Source organism: Onychostoma macrolepis, chromosome 01 (assembly GCF_012432095.1).
Source record: "Onychostoma macrolepis isolate SWU-2019 chromosome 01, ASM1243209v1, whole genome shotgun sequence".
Taxonomy (NCBI): domain Eukaryota; kingdom Metazoa; phylum Chordata; class Actinopteri; order Cypriniformes; family Cyprinidae; genus Onychostoma; species Onychostoma macrolepis.
The window spans coordinates 24,221,544-24,237,350 of record NC_081155.1 but is presented as its reverse complement, the minus strand read 5'-3'; the positions used below and the strand labels follow the sequence as shown (position 1 = coordinate 24,237,350).

General features: G+C 35.1%; 1 protein-coding gene across 1 annotated transcript in view; it reads left to right on the top strand.

Annotated features, from left to right (window-relative positions):
* The first annotated feature begins 8,467 nt into the window (after positions 1–8,467).
* The window catches only part of dhrsx (dehydrogenase/reductase (SDR family) X-linked), a 51,553-nt gene continuing 44,213 nt past the window's right edge, over positions 8,468–15,807 (top strand). Inside the window, exons 1-2 of the mRNA XM_058783470.1 lie at positions 8,468–8,671; positions 10,268–10,375. Coding sequence (XP_058639453.1) covers positions 8,569–8,671; positions 10,268–10,375 — 211 coding nt within the window. The 5' untranslated portion in view covers positions 8,468–8,568. The remainder of the gene's footprint in view (positions 8,672–10,267; positions 10,376–15,807) is intronic.

The following is a 15,807-nucleotide window of genomic DNA, read 5'->3' as shown; positions in this document are numbered from 1 at the left end:
ACAGCACTGATTCGGGTTTTTATTTAATTTTTTTTTATTATACTGACATTGATTGGGGTGTCCTTTTCCACTAACGTGTTGCGCTTCACTGGCTGTCGGTAACCATTGAAAAGATCTGCTTTCATTCCACCTGTTAATGTAGACGCATACCAATTCAAATCATTCCATATGTCCGATTTTGAGTTTTTTTTTAAACTAATTTGAATTTGAAATCGGGGACTCAAATAGGCTAAGGAACGCCACTGCACCTTATTCTCGTTTAAATTAAATTTAGTGGACGTATTGCTGCCATTTATGATAAAATAACTTGCTTTCTCATTAAGTTTATATGCAAGTACTGTATCCATTTCATAAATTAAATTCTTACCTTTCCAAATAAACAACAGTGAGCAAAAACATCTGCGCTATGAGCGAAAATGAACAATAAAAGTTGAGATATGATATTGAGGGCTGTCAGTGGTTTTTAAGGATGGCATTATCTGAGTGTCGCCTGCTTGTGGTGTACAGTTTATGGATGTCTTATTTTTCTGCTGTCAGATACACTAAAGCAAATATCTTACAGGCTACCAGTTAATCGCACTGGAAGTTTATGGAAACCTATGGCAAGCCTATTTAACATTTATTCCTTTAAATTAAATAGCATTTATTTTGTTCAGGCTCTATGTATAATTACTAACGAGTAATTCGATACTTACAGGTAGGCTAGCCTACATTTTTCAATTTCCACTAGTAACTATTCAATGGATACTAGTATTTATATTCCATATTACATTAGTCACTTGTAGAGCTGTCAATTAGTACTTATTTATGTTCTAGAACTTATCCCATTGCTCAACAGTTACATCAACTAGGCTATTCCATTGTAAGTGGCAACAAATTGAATGCAGTTTTTCCATTAATTTCTTTATATTTTATAATATGTCAACTATCACAGAAAATTGTATTTCCGTTTTCGCTGCCTCCTTTTCCAGTTTTCAGCTAGTTCAGGATTGTCCAATCCTGCAGTCCCATCGTCCTGCAGAGTTTAGCTCAACTTGTCCCAGTTTACCTACCTGGATGATTTTCGTAATCCTGAAGACAGTGATTACTTTAGTTCAGGTGAGTTTGATTGGAATTGAAGCTAAACTCCAATCCCTCCAAGCCCAGGATTACTGGAACTAGTAAATCTCATTAGTTAATAGTTATCCATTTCAGTTATATTAGAGCTTATTTATAAATGGATACTCATGTATCTGTCACCAGTTAGTCGGTAACATTCATCTCAAGCTAGAATTTATTTTATAGGGTACAACAGGGTTAAAGGCGCCTTTGATTCATCTAAACCACTAGATGGCACAAAACATGGCTTAGCACTTTCCAAAACATTCCTTTAGAAAGATGCATGTGTATCTGATCTTTGACGCTATAGCACGCAACAGTGCAAAGTTGATTCTGTGCTTACTTGATCTAATATAATGTTGTAAATTTAAGTAGCAAACGAGAATCGCTAAACTTAAGGCATATATTTTGAGACAAAGGTCTTCTTTATGATTTTCAGTTTTGTTTAAGATAATTAAAGCAACAGTTTTAAAATAACAAAAGAATATGTAAAAGTATAGTATTTGGGGTAAAAAGCACCCCCGCTGTTGGGGCTAAAGGTGCACAGTAATTAACATGATAATTAACAGATCGCTGACTTTTCCATTTGTTGACATGACATGTTTAAATTTAGATGGTAAATATAATATATTATGTTGGGTGTCCACATTAGAGATAATCACCATGTTTAGAATGAAACCATCATATTTAAAAACATGATATTAATCACATAATAAAATATTATTTGTTGTTGATACTGTAAATATATATTCAATTTTTATTAGATCTCCTTCAGTACTTTCAGAATCTTTACTTATTAAAATGATTTTGTTTCTATATTTTAAAACAGGCTATATATTTTTCTATTAACATATTTTAATGACAGTATATTTGAAGAGTTCAAATGCAAAAGCCTTTAAGTGCCATTTGAAAATTTCTTATAAATTAAGCATTTTTCTCAGGCTCCTATTTGAAGGTTCAGTAATTTCGCTTTAATGGTAATGAATAGGTTCTTTTCTTTGCCATTAAAGTGAAATAACAGAACATAAACATACACTGTAAAAAGTGATAAGTTGACTTAACTTAAATAAATTGAGGAAACCCCGTTGCCTTAAAATTATTAAGTAAATAATAATTAAAAAAATAATTTAAGTGAATTGTCAAGTTCACTTAACTTTTTTATTTTTATTATTTACTTAATCATTTTAAGGCAACGGGGTTTCCTCAATTTATTTAAGTTAAGTCAACTTATCACTTTTTACAGTGTAGGATCCTGAGAAAAATGCTAATTTTAGAAGAAAATTTCAGATGGCACTTAGAGGCTTTTGCATCTGAACTTCATTTATTGAACAAAAATTAGGCTATTTTATTTTTCAAAATAAGCAGAAAATAGTACAAACTTTGCTAAAATGATTGTTTTGAACAAATATTAAGTTAGACATTATTTTAAAAAACATGATTTTAGCTGAAGTATTTGTATCAATACCATGTGCCTTTTACCCCATGCTGGTGGGCCTTTTACCCCATGCTGGTGGGCCTTTTACCCCGTGTGTGGGGTAAAAGGCCCCTCTTGCCACCTCATACGTTTATAAGATTTTTAAACAAAATAAACAATTTGATTTAAGATTTATTTTCACACAAAATCGGTTGCTCCATTAATGTTCAATACAAAGTTTTTGTTTTTTTGTTTTTTTTCTGCAATAATACATTTTAGATGCAGTGAATAGCACATTTTTTCTTCGCATTTTTTTCTGTTGTACCCAGTGTTCGAATTGAGGGGGGGCGGGGGGTCCCGGACCTCCCATAAGCATTAAGAAATATATTAAAAATATATACTTTGGGGGGGTCCCCTGGTTTTTCAATAAAACTATAATACTTGAAACATTGAACTAGTGAAAATGAAAATTAAACGAAAAGATTCGATGGCTGTATTCAATTTAGACCTGCTCATGTTACATCGTATTTTATTTTTAAGCGTTTGCACAGCTTTACTCATCATAACCAATCACACACGATTCTGTTGAGTTTAGGAATGCAATGGTCAATCAGAGGCGGTCAGATTAGTCATCGCTGAATTTTGTTCAGACTGAAACTTGCGAATTCCCTCATCATACAGATTATAAGAGGAGCTATGAGTGCTAGACTGACTGACTGACCTTTTTTTTAGACAACAAATTGTGCTCTATTTTGCCAACAAAAGATGGTTCCAAACACAGCCACAGCAGTGTTTTGCGTCTCTGAGCAACATGACCGTGTTTCGTTCCTGAATGAATCAACCGTTTAAATGATTCGGTTCAATCGCAATGATTCACTTAATAACAGTGACTTACTGCCACCTATTGGCGGTTTTAATTTCACATTTAAAGTATATATTTTTAAATAATTTCAAATATCAGTATTCAATGTTTTAGGATTAAAATATCAAAACATTTATGCATTTGTAACTGCAGGTTAAATGCATTCATGTCTTGCATTAAACAATGTGTAAATACATCTGAATGCCACTTCAGATGCAGCTTCCGTGTTTCCTCTGCATTGCAAAGATTAATTTTGTTGATAATGATTTTAATGATAATGATATTCTAGGGAAAAAAAGACTTTATAAAAGGTAAAAATGCCCATAAAGGGTAAAAATCACTTTAAACTTGTTGGAAAATATAAATTTCTATCACTGCTGTGAAATGACCACGCAGAATATGAAGAATTTCCAAAACTTCAGGAGTCAGCTGCCCACTGCAGTCCTGTAGCGCAACACACATATGTCTATTATCGATAAAATCCCAGAAAATATCTATATACATGTATATATACCCAAAAGATATAATTTTTGTCACACCCCTAAGATAGATATTTAATTCTTCTTTGCTGATTGTTTGCACATAATTCACTGATCATCGTAAAATACGCTTTTATCTTAGAATTAGGTTTTCTCAACGATAAAAAGGACAAGACAAAAAAATATGAATCATATTTATACAAGGTTTTATTGTAATTTTATTTTGGGGGGGGGGTCTGGTTAGGGGGATTCCCCAAGAACTTTAACACAATTCGAACACTGGTTGTACCCTATATGTAAAGCCAGAAAGGCTCATTTTAATTTAGTTATTTGTAATACTGAATATTTGATGAAAATACAGAAACGTAAAAAATAGGCTACTAGTTGGGTTTACGCGATAAATCGGCTTGCCATAGAAACCTGTGGTTCGCCTGTTGTGCGCTTAAGATGTGAAAGCGTTTGGAATTTGGTTCGTGCCTCCAGCCATTCTTTATGGAGAGATTCAGTAAGAACGTTGCTACAGCTTCGCATGTCTTTATATTTGTTCCTTTTGTTTTCATTTACCAACGTATAGCCCATAACATAACCAGCGCAGATGTCCCATAGTCGGCAAAGCTTTGATTATGCGTTATCGTTTCCATTGTTTAGAGTAGCCTATATATATTTATCTATTTCTTTTTTTGCAAAACGGCTACAATTTCACGCCACGAGCATTGTGACTCACCGATTAATACTCCGCTCTGAACGTGAGAGGAATCTCAAGTGTCAGCACAGTCACCATAGCGCATCATGAGCGCGTCCAGCTGCCAAATTGCCCTCGAACCTGGGCCACCTATGCAAGTGAGCTTGAGAAAGAACCGCTAGACCCAGATCAGTGACAATGAAGTGCTATACCGACAGAACCCAATGAAGCGCTTACATTTCCTATCTGAAGGACAAATAAAGGGCAGATGGGTTGTAGTTAACCCAGATTTCATTGTGCTTGTTGAAGATGTATTATTCCTCAGCTGAATATAAAAAATCATTAAAGATGAATTGAAAAAAAGAAAAAGAAAAAAATTATGATAATAAAAACAATTTGATATGTAATGTTTCTAGGTGTATATTATTTGTGTGTGTGTGTAAGAGAGATAATAGAATGATGTAAAGTCTTTAACTAAACTTGTATATTGGCATGTGTGTGTGTGTGTGTGTGTGTGTGTGTGTATGCTTCTCCTATCATTGTATTCTTTACAAAATGACCAGCTCCATTCATATAACTGTTTTAAATAAATAAATACATGAATACATACATACTGTACATACAGTACATATTTTGCAATGATTGTCGAGGACAGAAAAATAAATGATATATTAAATTGTAACACAGCTACCCATTATATTCATGTCTTAAAACCACTAACAATAACAGTATGAAGCTAAGAGGTTACATTAAATAAATCATAATGCCACATTGATTGATTTCATTACTATTATTAATGTAAGTAAAAAATGGAAATTCTGTCATCATTTACTCACCCTTATGTTGTTCCGAAACCAAAAGACTTTGGTTAATCTTCAAAACACAAATTACAATATTTGAAATAAAACCCGAGAGGTTTCTGTCCCTCCATTAAATGTCCATGTAACCAAAACTTACAGTAGAAGATCCAAAATTATCATAAAGGCATAGCTCATAGATCTTCACAAAATGTAAACCCCCTGATTCATACCAGGAATACCAGGAATTTCAAACGAGGGACAGAAATCTCTCAGGTTTCATTAAAGATTTCTTAATTTGTGTTTGAAAGAAGAGTCTTGTGTTTGGATGACATGAGGGTGAGTAAACAATGACAGAATTTTCACTCATGCTCTGAATGCCAACTACACTCCATGTGCACATATGTAACAAATTACACAACTGTTCTTGGAACACTGGAACTGGAGAGAGAGAGAGAAAATAAGTAGCGGTAGAGTGAGAGATGGGGGAGGGTTGGAGCTCCCAGGTTAAAAGTGCTGTTGTTCTGAATGCATTCTGACAAGGAGTCTGTAGATACAAACAAACTCTGAAGGGGGAAATACAACAGCTGTTTTGCTATCCTGCATCCAGAGTAAGAGGAAAAGAGGGAGAGAGAAGATCGAATTTATGCGTGAGTGCTTGTTTGTCTGGAGGCTTAGCACTTCTGGAAAGAACGAGTGAGAGTAGGGATTCAGGTCAGTGTTAGAACATGCTCAGGGGAAGCATCCTCCCTGGCCCTGAAAGGATAAAGCAACATGCCTGCTAAAAGAGATGAAGACAAGAAGAGGAAGCAAGGCAGAAGCCCCTCAGGTCACAATCGCACGATGATTTAAATGATTTAAACTTTGAGGACAAATCCTGAGTGCTGATGTGGAAAGGTGTCATTTTGTCACACCTTAGCCTCTTTGACCCATGTCCAACATTTTCCCTTTTTTCCCCTTGAATTCTCAAACATTATAAAAATTCAGTAACAGGTCCATGTTTTAAATATAAACAAAATTATATGCTCAGGTGCTCATTTTCCACAATCTAAGACATTCAGCCTCTTTTCTCAGACCAAATCCCTACTTATAAGGCCTGAGAGCACTTCCTAGAAAATGTCTGTTTACATAGTACTAGTCAAACATCAAGGATTCTCCACAACCTGCTGTCACTGCACCAAAGCTGAGCTCCAGGTTTGCGTTTCTCTCTCTTGAGGGGTTTTCATGGCACACATTCCCCTTGTATGACAGTAGGCTACATAAATGCCTGTTTGCTCCCAACAGAAAAAAAACTGATTGTGCCAAGAATATAGAGTGAACCAGTCAGAGATCATTCACAAATAATATTATATACACTAAGTATTATATAAACTAAAACTTAGAAGATCTTCGGTGTATCGCTAATATAACTATTTTCATGACAAATTATTATCAGCATAACAATTCAAGTGTCAATTTTAACTGCAAAATGAACATGAATTTTAAAATGTCTGGTAATTGACAGCAGCACTTAAGCTGGTGATCTGGCATCTCCACAAGTAAAACCTGATGATCCTTGTTATCCAGCAAGATTTGAAAATGTTCCAAAAGCACATCTTGTGTTGTGTAATTCAATGGCACAAGAACATCTGACGCATCTATATCCCAGCTCCAGTTTTCCCAGAATGTTTTAGAGGTCTCGTTAATTAACACACTAAAAAGCTGATGAGTTGAATCAGGTGTATTAATTAATGAGACATCTAAAACATTCAGGTAGGTGGGTCCTCAGTACTGCAGTTTTACTTATTTAGAGAAGAATCTAATGTAAAGTGCTAAATTTGAGGGTCTCCCCAGTTTACAAAATGTAAGGGGAAAAAATAATAATAAATAAAATAAACTGAAATTTACAGGGGGGAAATGGGCTGGAAGGTGATCAAAAGCATACTCGTACAGTCGTCTCTATCTCGCCTATATCACGCATTTGCATCATACATCATAAAATAACATTGCATAACATATAAGACATTTTGATCGATCAGTCTATCAATATTTAATCTGCATCGGCTGATAAGTGATAACTGTACTCAACTGGCCGATTAAGGTTATCATTAAATCAAAACTGACAATGTTTTTTTGTGTGTTTTTTTTCCCCCTATGGAAGGTGAAAGTTATTCCACCTAGTGGCATTTAAAAATAGTGCAAATAGTAAATTGTGAACTTTGAGTAAATGCTGTTAAAAAAAAACAAAAAAAAACAGTTCAGTTAAATTGAACAATTTTATCTTATTTCCTATCATGAAATTTTATTACAGGGCATCTATCTGCATTATGTTGGCTAGGTCTCTAGTTATTAGATTTGCACTTGCCACTAATATCTCCCTTTTTACTCTTAAAGGGACAGTTCGCCTAAAAATGGACATTTTTGTCACCATTCACTCATTTTCAAGTTGTGAATTTCTTCACAATATTTTGAAAAATGGGTATAGTTTCTGGTACCCATTGACTGTCATAGTATTTATTTATTTATTTAGCCTATGTTATGCTATGCTATATGAGTCAATGGGAACCAGAAACTGTTTACCCACATTCCTCACTGTTTAGTTACCCACATTAATCAAAATACATTTATGTTCAACAGAAGAAGGGAAATTATACAGGTCATACTCAATATTTGGCAATATTGTCGACTTTATAGAAATCTGGACGCTGACGTCCTTGAATCAAAGATGAACTTTAACAGCATTTTTTTTTTTTTTTTTCATTTTTGGGTGAACTATGCCTTTAAGTAGGCTGCATTAAACCCATTTCCACCACAGAATAAAAAAAATTTAAAAGCCAATTGCAACTTTTTATCTAACAATTCTGACTTTAATTGTTTCTCGCAGTTTTGAGGAAAACTTTTTAGCGATATAAACTTGCAATTCTGATTATATCTCGCAATTCCGACTTTTTTCTCTCAGAACTGCCAGAAAAAAAAGAAAGAAAAAAAAAAGAGACGGAAAAGCCGCAATTACATTAGTTATACTGTTTACTTTTCTTAAGCGTTTCTTGGTCATCTTCACCAGCTACTTTTTTTTTTCTTTTCTTTTTTTCCTCCTTTCTTGGTAGTGGTGGTTACAGCCCATAAATCGGCATCCAGACTCTGGTGTGTCTACAGTGACAGACGTAGAAAGCGGAACTATCGAACACAGCTGATACCATCCTGCTGTACTTCAGCACGGAGCGTAAATACTGAGACACTCGCTGTCATCTTCTAACATGTGGTGGCTTTTGCCTTGTATCCTCGGCTTCATCCGACTCTACTTAGACGGCGTCAAAGTTCTTCTATACCAGCTTTTCAACAGATCATTCACACTGCCAGGTTAGAGGTTTTTTATGGTCACGGATGTGTAGTGATCTGACAGGTGCTTGTTTTATTGTCAAACCGCTGTCAAACAGTTATTCAGTAGTTAGGAGCTGTCAAAGTGTAGATTGGGAACGTTTAGAATCGCTTTGTGAGAAGTGCGCTTAAAGGGACAGTTCATCCGAAAACAAAAATTTGGCATTTATTTGCTCACGTTCATGTTGTTCAGAAGCAGTATGATTTCCTTTCTTTCTTTTTTTCTCCCGATAAACACAAAATTAGTTAGCCTGTACGGCTGAATGACAGAACCTGTCCCCATTCACTTCTATTGTATGGTAAAAGGTGTAATGAAAGATGGTGACTGAGATTGTTCCAATGAGTAAAAAAATAAAATAAAAATGAAGGTTAGTAAATGAGATATTAGAGATAAATGATTGCAGTTTACAGTTGTTGTTTTTTTGTTTTTTTTGAGTCTACTATTATTTCAACATTTCCTTATACGTTCTGATATTGAAACAGATTATGAGTTTGTATATTATAGCTGCTAACTTGGCTGCGATTTTGCATAAACCTAAAAGAAATAGGCCTAGTTTAAACATGTTTCTCATTTGTTATCTAAACATAGCCAACTGTAACCTTTGACCTATTTACTCCAAAGCTGAGGTCTTTTTCTTTTCTTAGACACTATAATACATTTCATTAAAAATGATTACATAAAATGGATTGATGTTGATGTTCACTTAAATAGTTAGACATGTACTGTGCTTATAATGTTTTTGTTTTAAATGTCTTATAAGTTAATTTGCCTCTGGCTGAAATGCTGGCTTTAAATTATAGTCTACATACTTATGCTCATTTATTAAGGAATATGTCATTTAATTTATAGCAGACTCTGGGTTTTAGAGTATTGCCAGAGATTCAGTGGTTTCTGCATTATCACAAACTAATCACATGTTTCTACTTAAGATTGTTCCTTTGCAATTTAGACGGCTCTTTATTTAAATTTAAATCACTGTTAAAGGGCAACCATGTCCCAGTGCAAAGCAAAAGGATTAGACTCAAATCCATCCTCACAATGGTCTTTTGTATCAGAAATATTTAAATCTTCTGAAGCCTGACAGGATTAGCTAAAAAAAAAAAAAAGGAGATGATTAAGAAACACTGATTTTAAGTCTTGTTTGCATTATTGGACTATGTTCTTGTGAAAAATGTAAGCTTTGCAAAAAACTAATTGTAACTGGACATTTTAACATGGAAATGGCAACAAAAAATAAAGTTGTTTATCAGTGATGATGATTGTCATAATTGATCTGCTTAAATGCACAAGTGCACTTGTTTTTCATTATTATGAATAATAATAAGTACCCATAAAGCAAAAGAGTGAAGGAATGGCATAATTAGTAGGCTTATCACAAAAGCAGGTCATGCTGTTCTTAGTACATCAGTGAAGGATGCAGTTTCTACATTTAATGATCCCTTAGACCACAGCACATCCAAGAACACTCAAAGAGGGACGACAGGATATGTTCCAAACAAAGACAGTCCGTGTCAGTGTATAACATTTTTTTAGATATTTAGTTTTCTAATTTCTTCATAATTTCCTGTCTTGCCCAGATTTGCCCAAGCAGAATGGAAAGGTTGCCATAGTTACAGGGGGAACCAGAGGAATGGGATATGAGATTTCCAGATATCTGGTCAGCCTGGACATGCATGTGGTCATTGGTATAGTATCATTTCATAACTGATTACAAATCATTGAACCAAATCATTCCATTGGTGTCTTGACTCCAGCTTACAGATCAGTTCTTATAGTTATGCAGCCTCTTGTTTGGTTTTCTGCTACTTGTGATTGATTTTATTTTATTTTTTTATATTTTCCATACCATGTACAGTCAGTTATAAGAATGACTGGTGCTAACGGAGCACCAACCCAATGTTTCCCCCCTTTTTTTCCTCTCTGTCAGTCTGCATTATCAATAAGAGCACTCTCCTGAAGTATGGTGTCACATAAAAGGCAATAAGAAGGACTTATACAAGAGTAACTCTCCTCACATGTTCATTCAAATGCAGGACAGGTTTATTGTATGTGTAGGAAGAGAACTTGGCAGAATTGTTATATGTACTATTTTTGGTTAAAGTCTGTTGGTAAAAGTTCATGCTAAAACTGTTGTGCAATTGCTGCTTAAAACTGAGGTAAATCTTTGCCTCTTTGTTGGTAAACTGTCAGGAAAAAAATTGTAAAATTGTTTGTCACTGGGGAAGGAGCCTATTTTACTCCTAAATGTTGCTCATTAGTACCTTAACAGTACATACGTACCATGTAATACTGTATTAAAAATACCTTATTTTTCTGATAATGTGCCCTGAAACATCCACATTATATATGAATTTATATATAAAGTGAGTCTTTTTCCTTGAAATAAATTTTTGAAAAATTTGATTGAAGGTGCATTCAGTAATTTTTTTTAGCTAGCATTAACATTACTGTGTTTTGTGTAATTTCAGTCGACATGGTTCAGCATGATTGTCTCTGAGTTAGGTTAAACTTGAGTTTTAGAGAACAGTCTATAGAATAATGAATTCCCTTTTAGCTGTCCAACAAAAAAGAAGCAAATTTTTCATCACTACTACTCAGGATTTTCTCCTTCATCATATCTTTCCACCTTGTGTTTGCCTTGCCAGTGTTGTCTTTGCTGGTAAATCCTGGTAATAAGTGTGTTCCACTGTCTAATTTTTGCTCTTCTCATCACCAAAAAAAATAAAAATACACTACTACAGAGGCAGCAGCCAATGAGAGTAAGGATTCTCTCCAGCGTTTAGTGAAACGTTTAACGTCATGCCGAAATACATCTAATTAAAAAAACTTTCAGGAAAAAACAAAAAACATATGGAGTACAGTCTTCATCTCATGTGACAGTAAACCATTCAGATGATTCTTCACAAAAACACAATTTATTTCTTAAAGGGATAGTTCACCTAAAAATGATAATTCTGTCATTAATCACTCACCCTCATGGTGTTCCAAACCCATAAGACCTTTGTTCATCTTCAGACCACAAATTAAAGTGCTTTTGATGGAATCCGAGAGCTTTCTGAACCTGCAACAACTGAAACGTTTTATGGCCCAGAAAAGTAGTAAGGACGTTGTTAAAATAGTCCATGTGACTTCAGTGGTTCAACTGCAATGTTGTGAAGCTACGAGAATACTTTTTGTGTGCAAAGAAAACAAAAATAATTCAACTATTTTAGGGCTGTCGCGATTCGTCGATTTTAGTTGATTTTTAAAAATCATCGACTTCATTTTGCTCGCGTCCACTAACTGGCAAAACACCGGAAGTGGCGCATTTCACAGACCAGAATCCATAAAACACACCATTAGACTATTTTCCAAGGCGGCATGATATAGTAAACCCATTTAAAAATCATAATTGTGAATTCACAAACGCTATGATTTAAGAAAATAATTACAGTGAGGAAAATAAGTATTTGAACACCCTGCTATTTTGCAAGTTCTCCCACTTAGAAATCATGGAGGGGTCTGAAATTGTCATCGAGGTGCATGTCCACTGTGAGAGACATAATCTAAAAAAAATCCAGAAATCACAATGTATGATTTTTAGCTATTTATTTGTATGATACAGCTGCAAATAAGTATTTGAACACCTGTCTATCAGCTAGAATTCTGACCCTCAAAGACCTGTTAGTCTGCCTTTAAAATGTCCACCTCCACTCCATTTATTATCCTAAATTAGATGCACCTGTTTGAGGTCGTTAGCTGCATAAAGACACCTGTCCACCCCATACAATCAGTAAGAATCCAACTACTAACATGGCCAAGATGAAAGAGCTGTCCAAAGACACTAGAGACAAAATTGTACACCTCCACAAGGCTGGAAAGGGCTACGGGAAATTGCCAAGCAGCTTGGTGAAAAAGGTCCACTGTTGGAGCAATCATTAGAAAATGGAAGAAGCTAAACATGACTGTCAATCTTCCTCGGACTGGGGCTCCATGCAAGATCTCACCTCGTGGGGTCTCAATGATCCTAAGAAAGGTGAGAAATCAGCCCAGAACTACACGGGAGGAGCTGGTCAATGACCTGAAAAGAGATGGGACCACCGTTTCCAAGGTTACTGTTGGTAATACACTAAGACGCCATGGTTTGAAATCATGCATGGCACGGAAGGTTCCCCTGCTTAAACCAGGCCTGACTTAAGTTTGCCAATGACCATTTGGATGATCCAGAGGAGTCATGGGAGAATGTCATGTGGTCAGATGAGACCAAAATATAACTTTTGGTCATAATTCCACTAAACGTGTTTGGAGGAAGAAGAATGATGAGTACCATCCCAAGAACACCATCCCTACTGTGAAGCATGGGGTGGTAGCATCATGCTTTGGGGTGTTTTTCTGCACATGGGACAGGGCGACTGCACTGTATTAAGGAGAGGATGACCGGGGCCATGTATTGCGAGATTTTGGGAACAACCTCCTTCCCTCAGTTAGAGCATTGAAGATGGGTCGAGGCTGGGTCTTCCAACATGACAATGACCAAGCACACAGCCAGGATAACCAAGGAGTGGCTCTGTAAGAAGCATATCAAGGTTCTGGCGTGGCCTAGCCAGTCTCCAGACCTAAACCCAATAGAGAATCTTTGGAGGAGCTCAAACTCCGTGTTTCTCAGCGACAGGCCAGAAACCTGACTGATCTAGAGAAGATCTGTGTGGAGGTGGGCCAAAATCCCTCCTGCAGTGTGTGCAAACCTGGTGAAAACTACAGGAAACGTTTGACCTCTGTAATTGCAAACAAAGGCTACTGTACCAAATATTAACATTGATTTTCTCAGGTGTTCAAATACTTATTTGCAGCTGTATCACACAAATAAATAGTTAAAAAATCATACATTGTGATTTCTGGATTTTTTTTTTTAGATTATGTCTCTCACAGTGGACATGCACCTACGATGACAATTTCAGACCCCTCCATGATTTCTAAGTGGGAGAACTTGCAAAATAGCAGTGTGTTCAAATACTTATTTTCTTCACTGTATATGCTATGCAGTTCTAATATAGTATGCGCTTTAATTGTTTACATGCGTGTAGGTTACGTACGTGCGTCACACAGCGGCTCCGTTCACAGTAGCTCCACAGAAACTGTTATCATTTACATGTGTTGAGCATCTCAAACTCCATCTCTGCATGTTGTTTTGAGTTTGGGTTTATTATAATGCTCATCTGGGAACGCAATGTGCGCCATTTCATCAGATTTGTAAGGTAAATCATTTATAAATCTACACAAACACAGGAGAATACATCGCGATTTCAAAATAAAAGCTCAAACCCTCACTCTTGAGTTTACAGGTTTTGATGTCCACATATTCATTTAATTACAGCGGCTATAGCATTTCTGTCCTAAAGAAATGGCCAAATATTAAAGATTAAGTGGAAATTTAAATGAAATGGTTCTTGGTCAATATTAAACAAGGATTAGATCGCGCAGTAATGTGTAAAAATAATCATCAGGCCGTCGGCGCCCCCTGCAGGCCGTTGTTGTTATGCGTGATGTACATTAGCTCTATTGTTTATAATAATTTATGTATTTTAACAGTTTTGTTCAATAAAACCATATGATTTCTTGCTTTTGATACTTTATTTGAACTAATTATTATTGCTATTATATATGTATTTTAAGTCATTTTAAAAGCTATTGTTCACTTAAATCTATTTTTTAAATTTATAAATCTAATCTATTATAATTATAGGGCCCTATGAAATCCGTTTTATTTTTCTAAATTCAGTTTTTTTTTTTCATTTTCATTTTTCTATACTCTTTCTTTTAATAATCAAAAGCATCTCCAATTAATTGTTTTTATAGTAAAAAAAAATTCAGAAATACTGCACATTTACATTTTTCACCTAAATAAATTCTGGTAAATAATATTTCTGGTAAATACTGCTTTAAAAAGTGTTTTTTTTATTATAACTGTATTATTAGTAGACTAGAACACGTGGATATGTTGTCATTCTTACACTATAATACTGAACTTTGATTTCAGTGATTTGCATTATGAGATGGACACTTGCTTCTTGCACTCTGTTGTACTTTACTTTTGCTTTAAAAGGATTTAATAGAAATTTGGATTTCATTTGGTTTAGTAAAATATATGTTTAGTAAAATTGTTGATTTTTTTTTTTTTTTTAATTGTTGATAAATCGATTAATTAGTTGATAGATTAATCAAATTAAAAATAGTAGTTAGTGGCAGCCCTAAAATATTTTTTCTCTCCCAGGAGAAGCTGACGCAGGAGCCGGCTTTCTGTAGTAGAACCAGGATGCACTGTGCTGTGTTTACAAGCAGAAGACACACGCTTTGCATAAAAAAAGGATCATTTACAATTTTTTGCCCAGTCTTACTTATTTAAACCAGAATATACAGACTTTGAACTAAGAGAGATGGACGTTCTACGTCAGAACGTCGGCTCCTGTGTCAGCAGCATCGCACGCTTGCCTAATGGTGCTCTCGTGAACGCATGCAGGTCGAAGATTGACATGGAAGAAATTGTTGAATAAAGTTGTTATTTTTGTTTTCTTTGTGCGCAAAAAGTATTCTTGTAGCTTCATAATATTAAGGTTGAACCACTATTTTAACGATGTCTTGACTACCTTTCTGGCCCTTGAACTTGTCCAATCCGTTGCTGTCTATGCAGGGTCGGAAAACTCTTGAATTGCATCAAAAATTACATCATTTGTGTTCCGAAGGTGAACAAAGGTTTTACGGGTTTGGAACGACTTGAGGGTGAGTGATTAATGACAGAATTTTCGTTTTTGGGTGAACTAACCCTTTAATGTTTCAAACTTTTTAAATGAACACCGAACTACTAAATGCAAATCCTTGAGCAAATAAAGGTGAATCCACTTAGAAAGCAGATTTATCTTGATATTTGTTTGTTTTTACTGATTTGCTTATATACAGTACATTTTACATTGGCCGTTTTTTTTTTTTTTTTTACTTTTTTTTAATGCAAACAGATATACTATTTACTGGTGACAAATCAAATACAAAATAACCAAGGTCAACAAAACATACATAACAGCCAACATGATGTGTGTGTGCTGTGCAAGTGTAACTGGGTGTGGGAGGTGGAAGTATATAAACA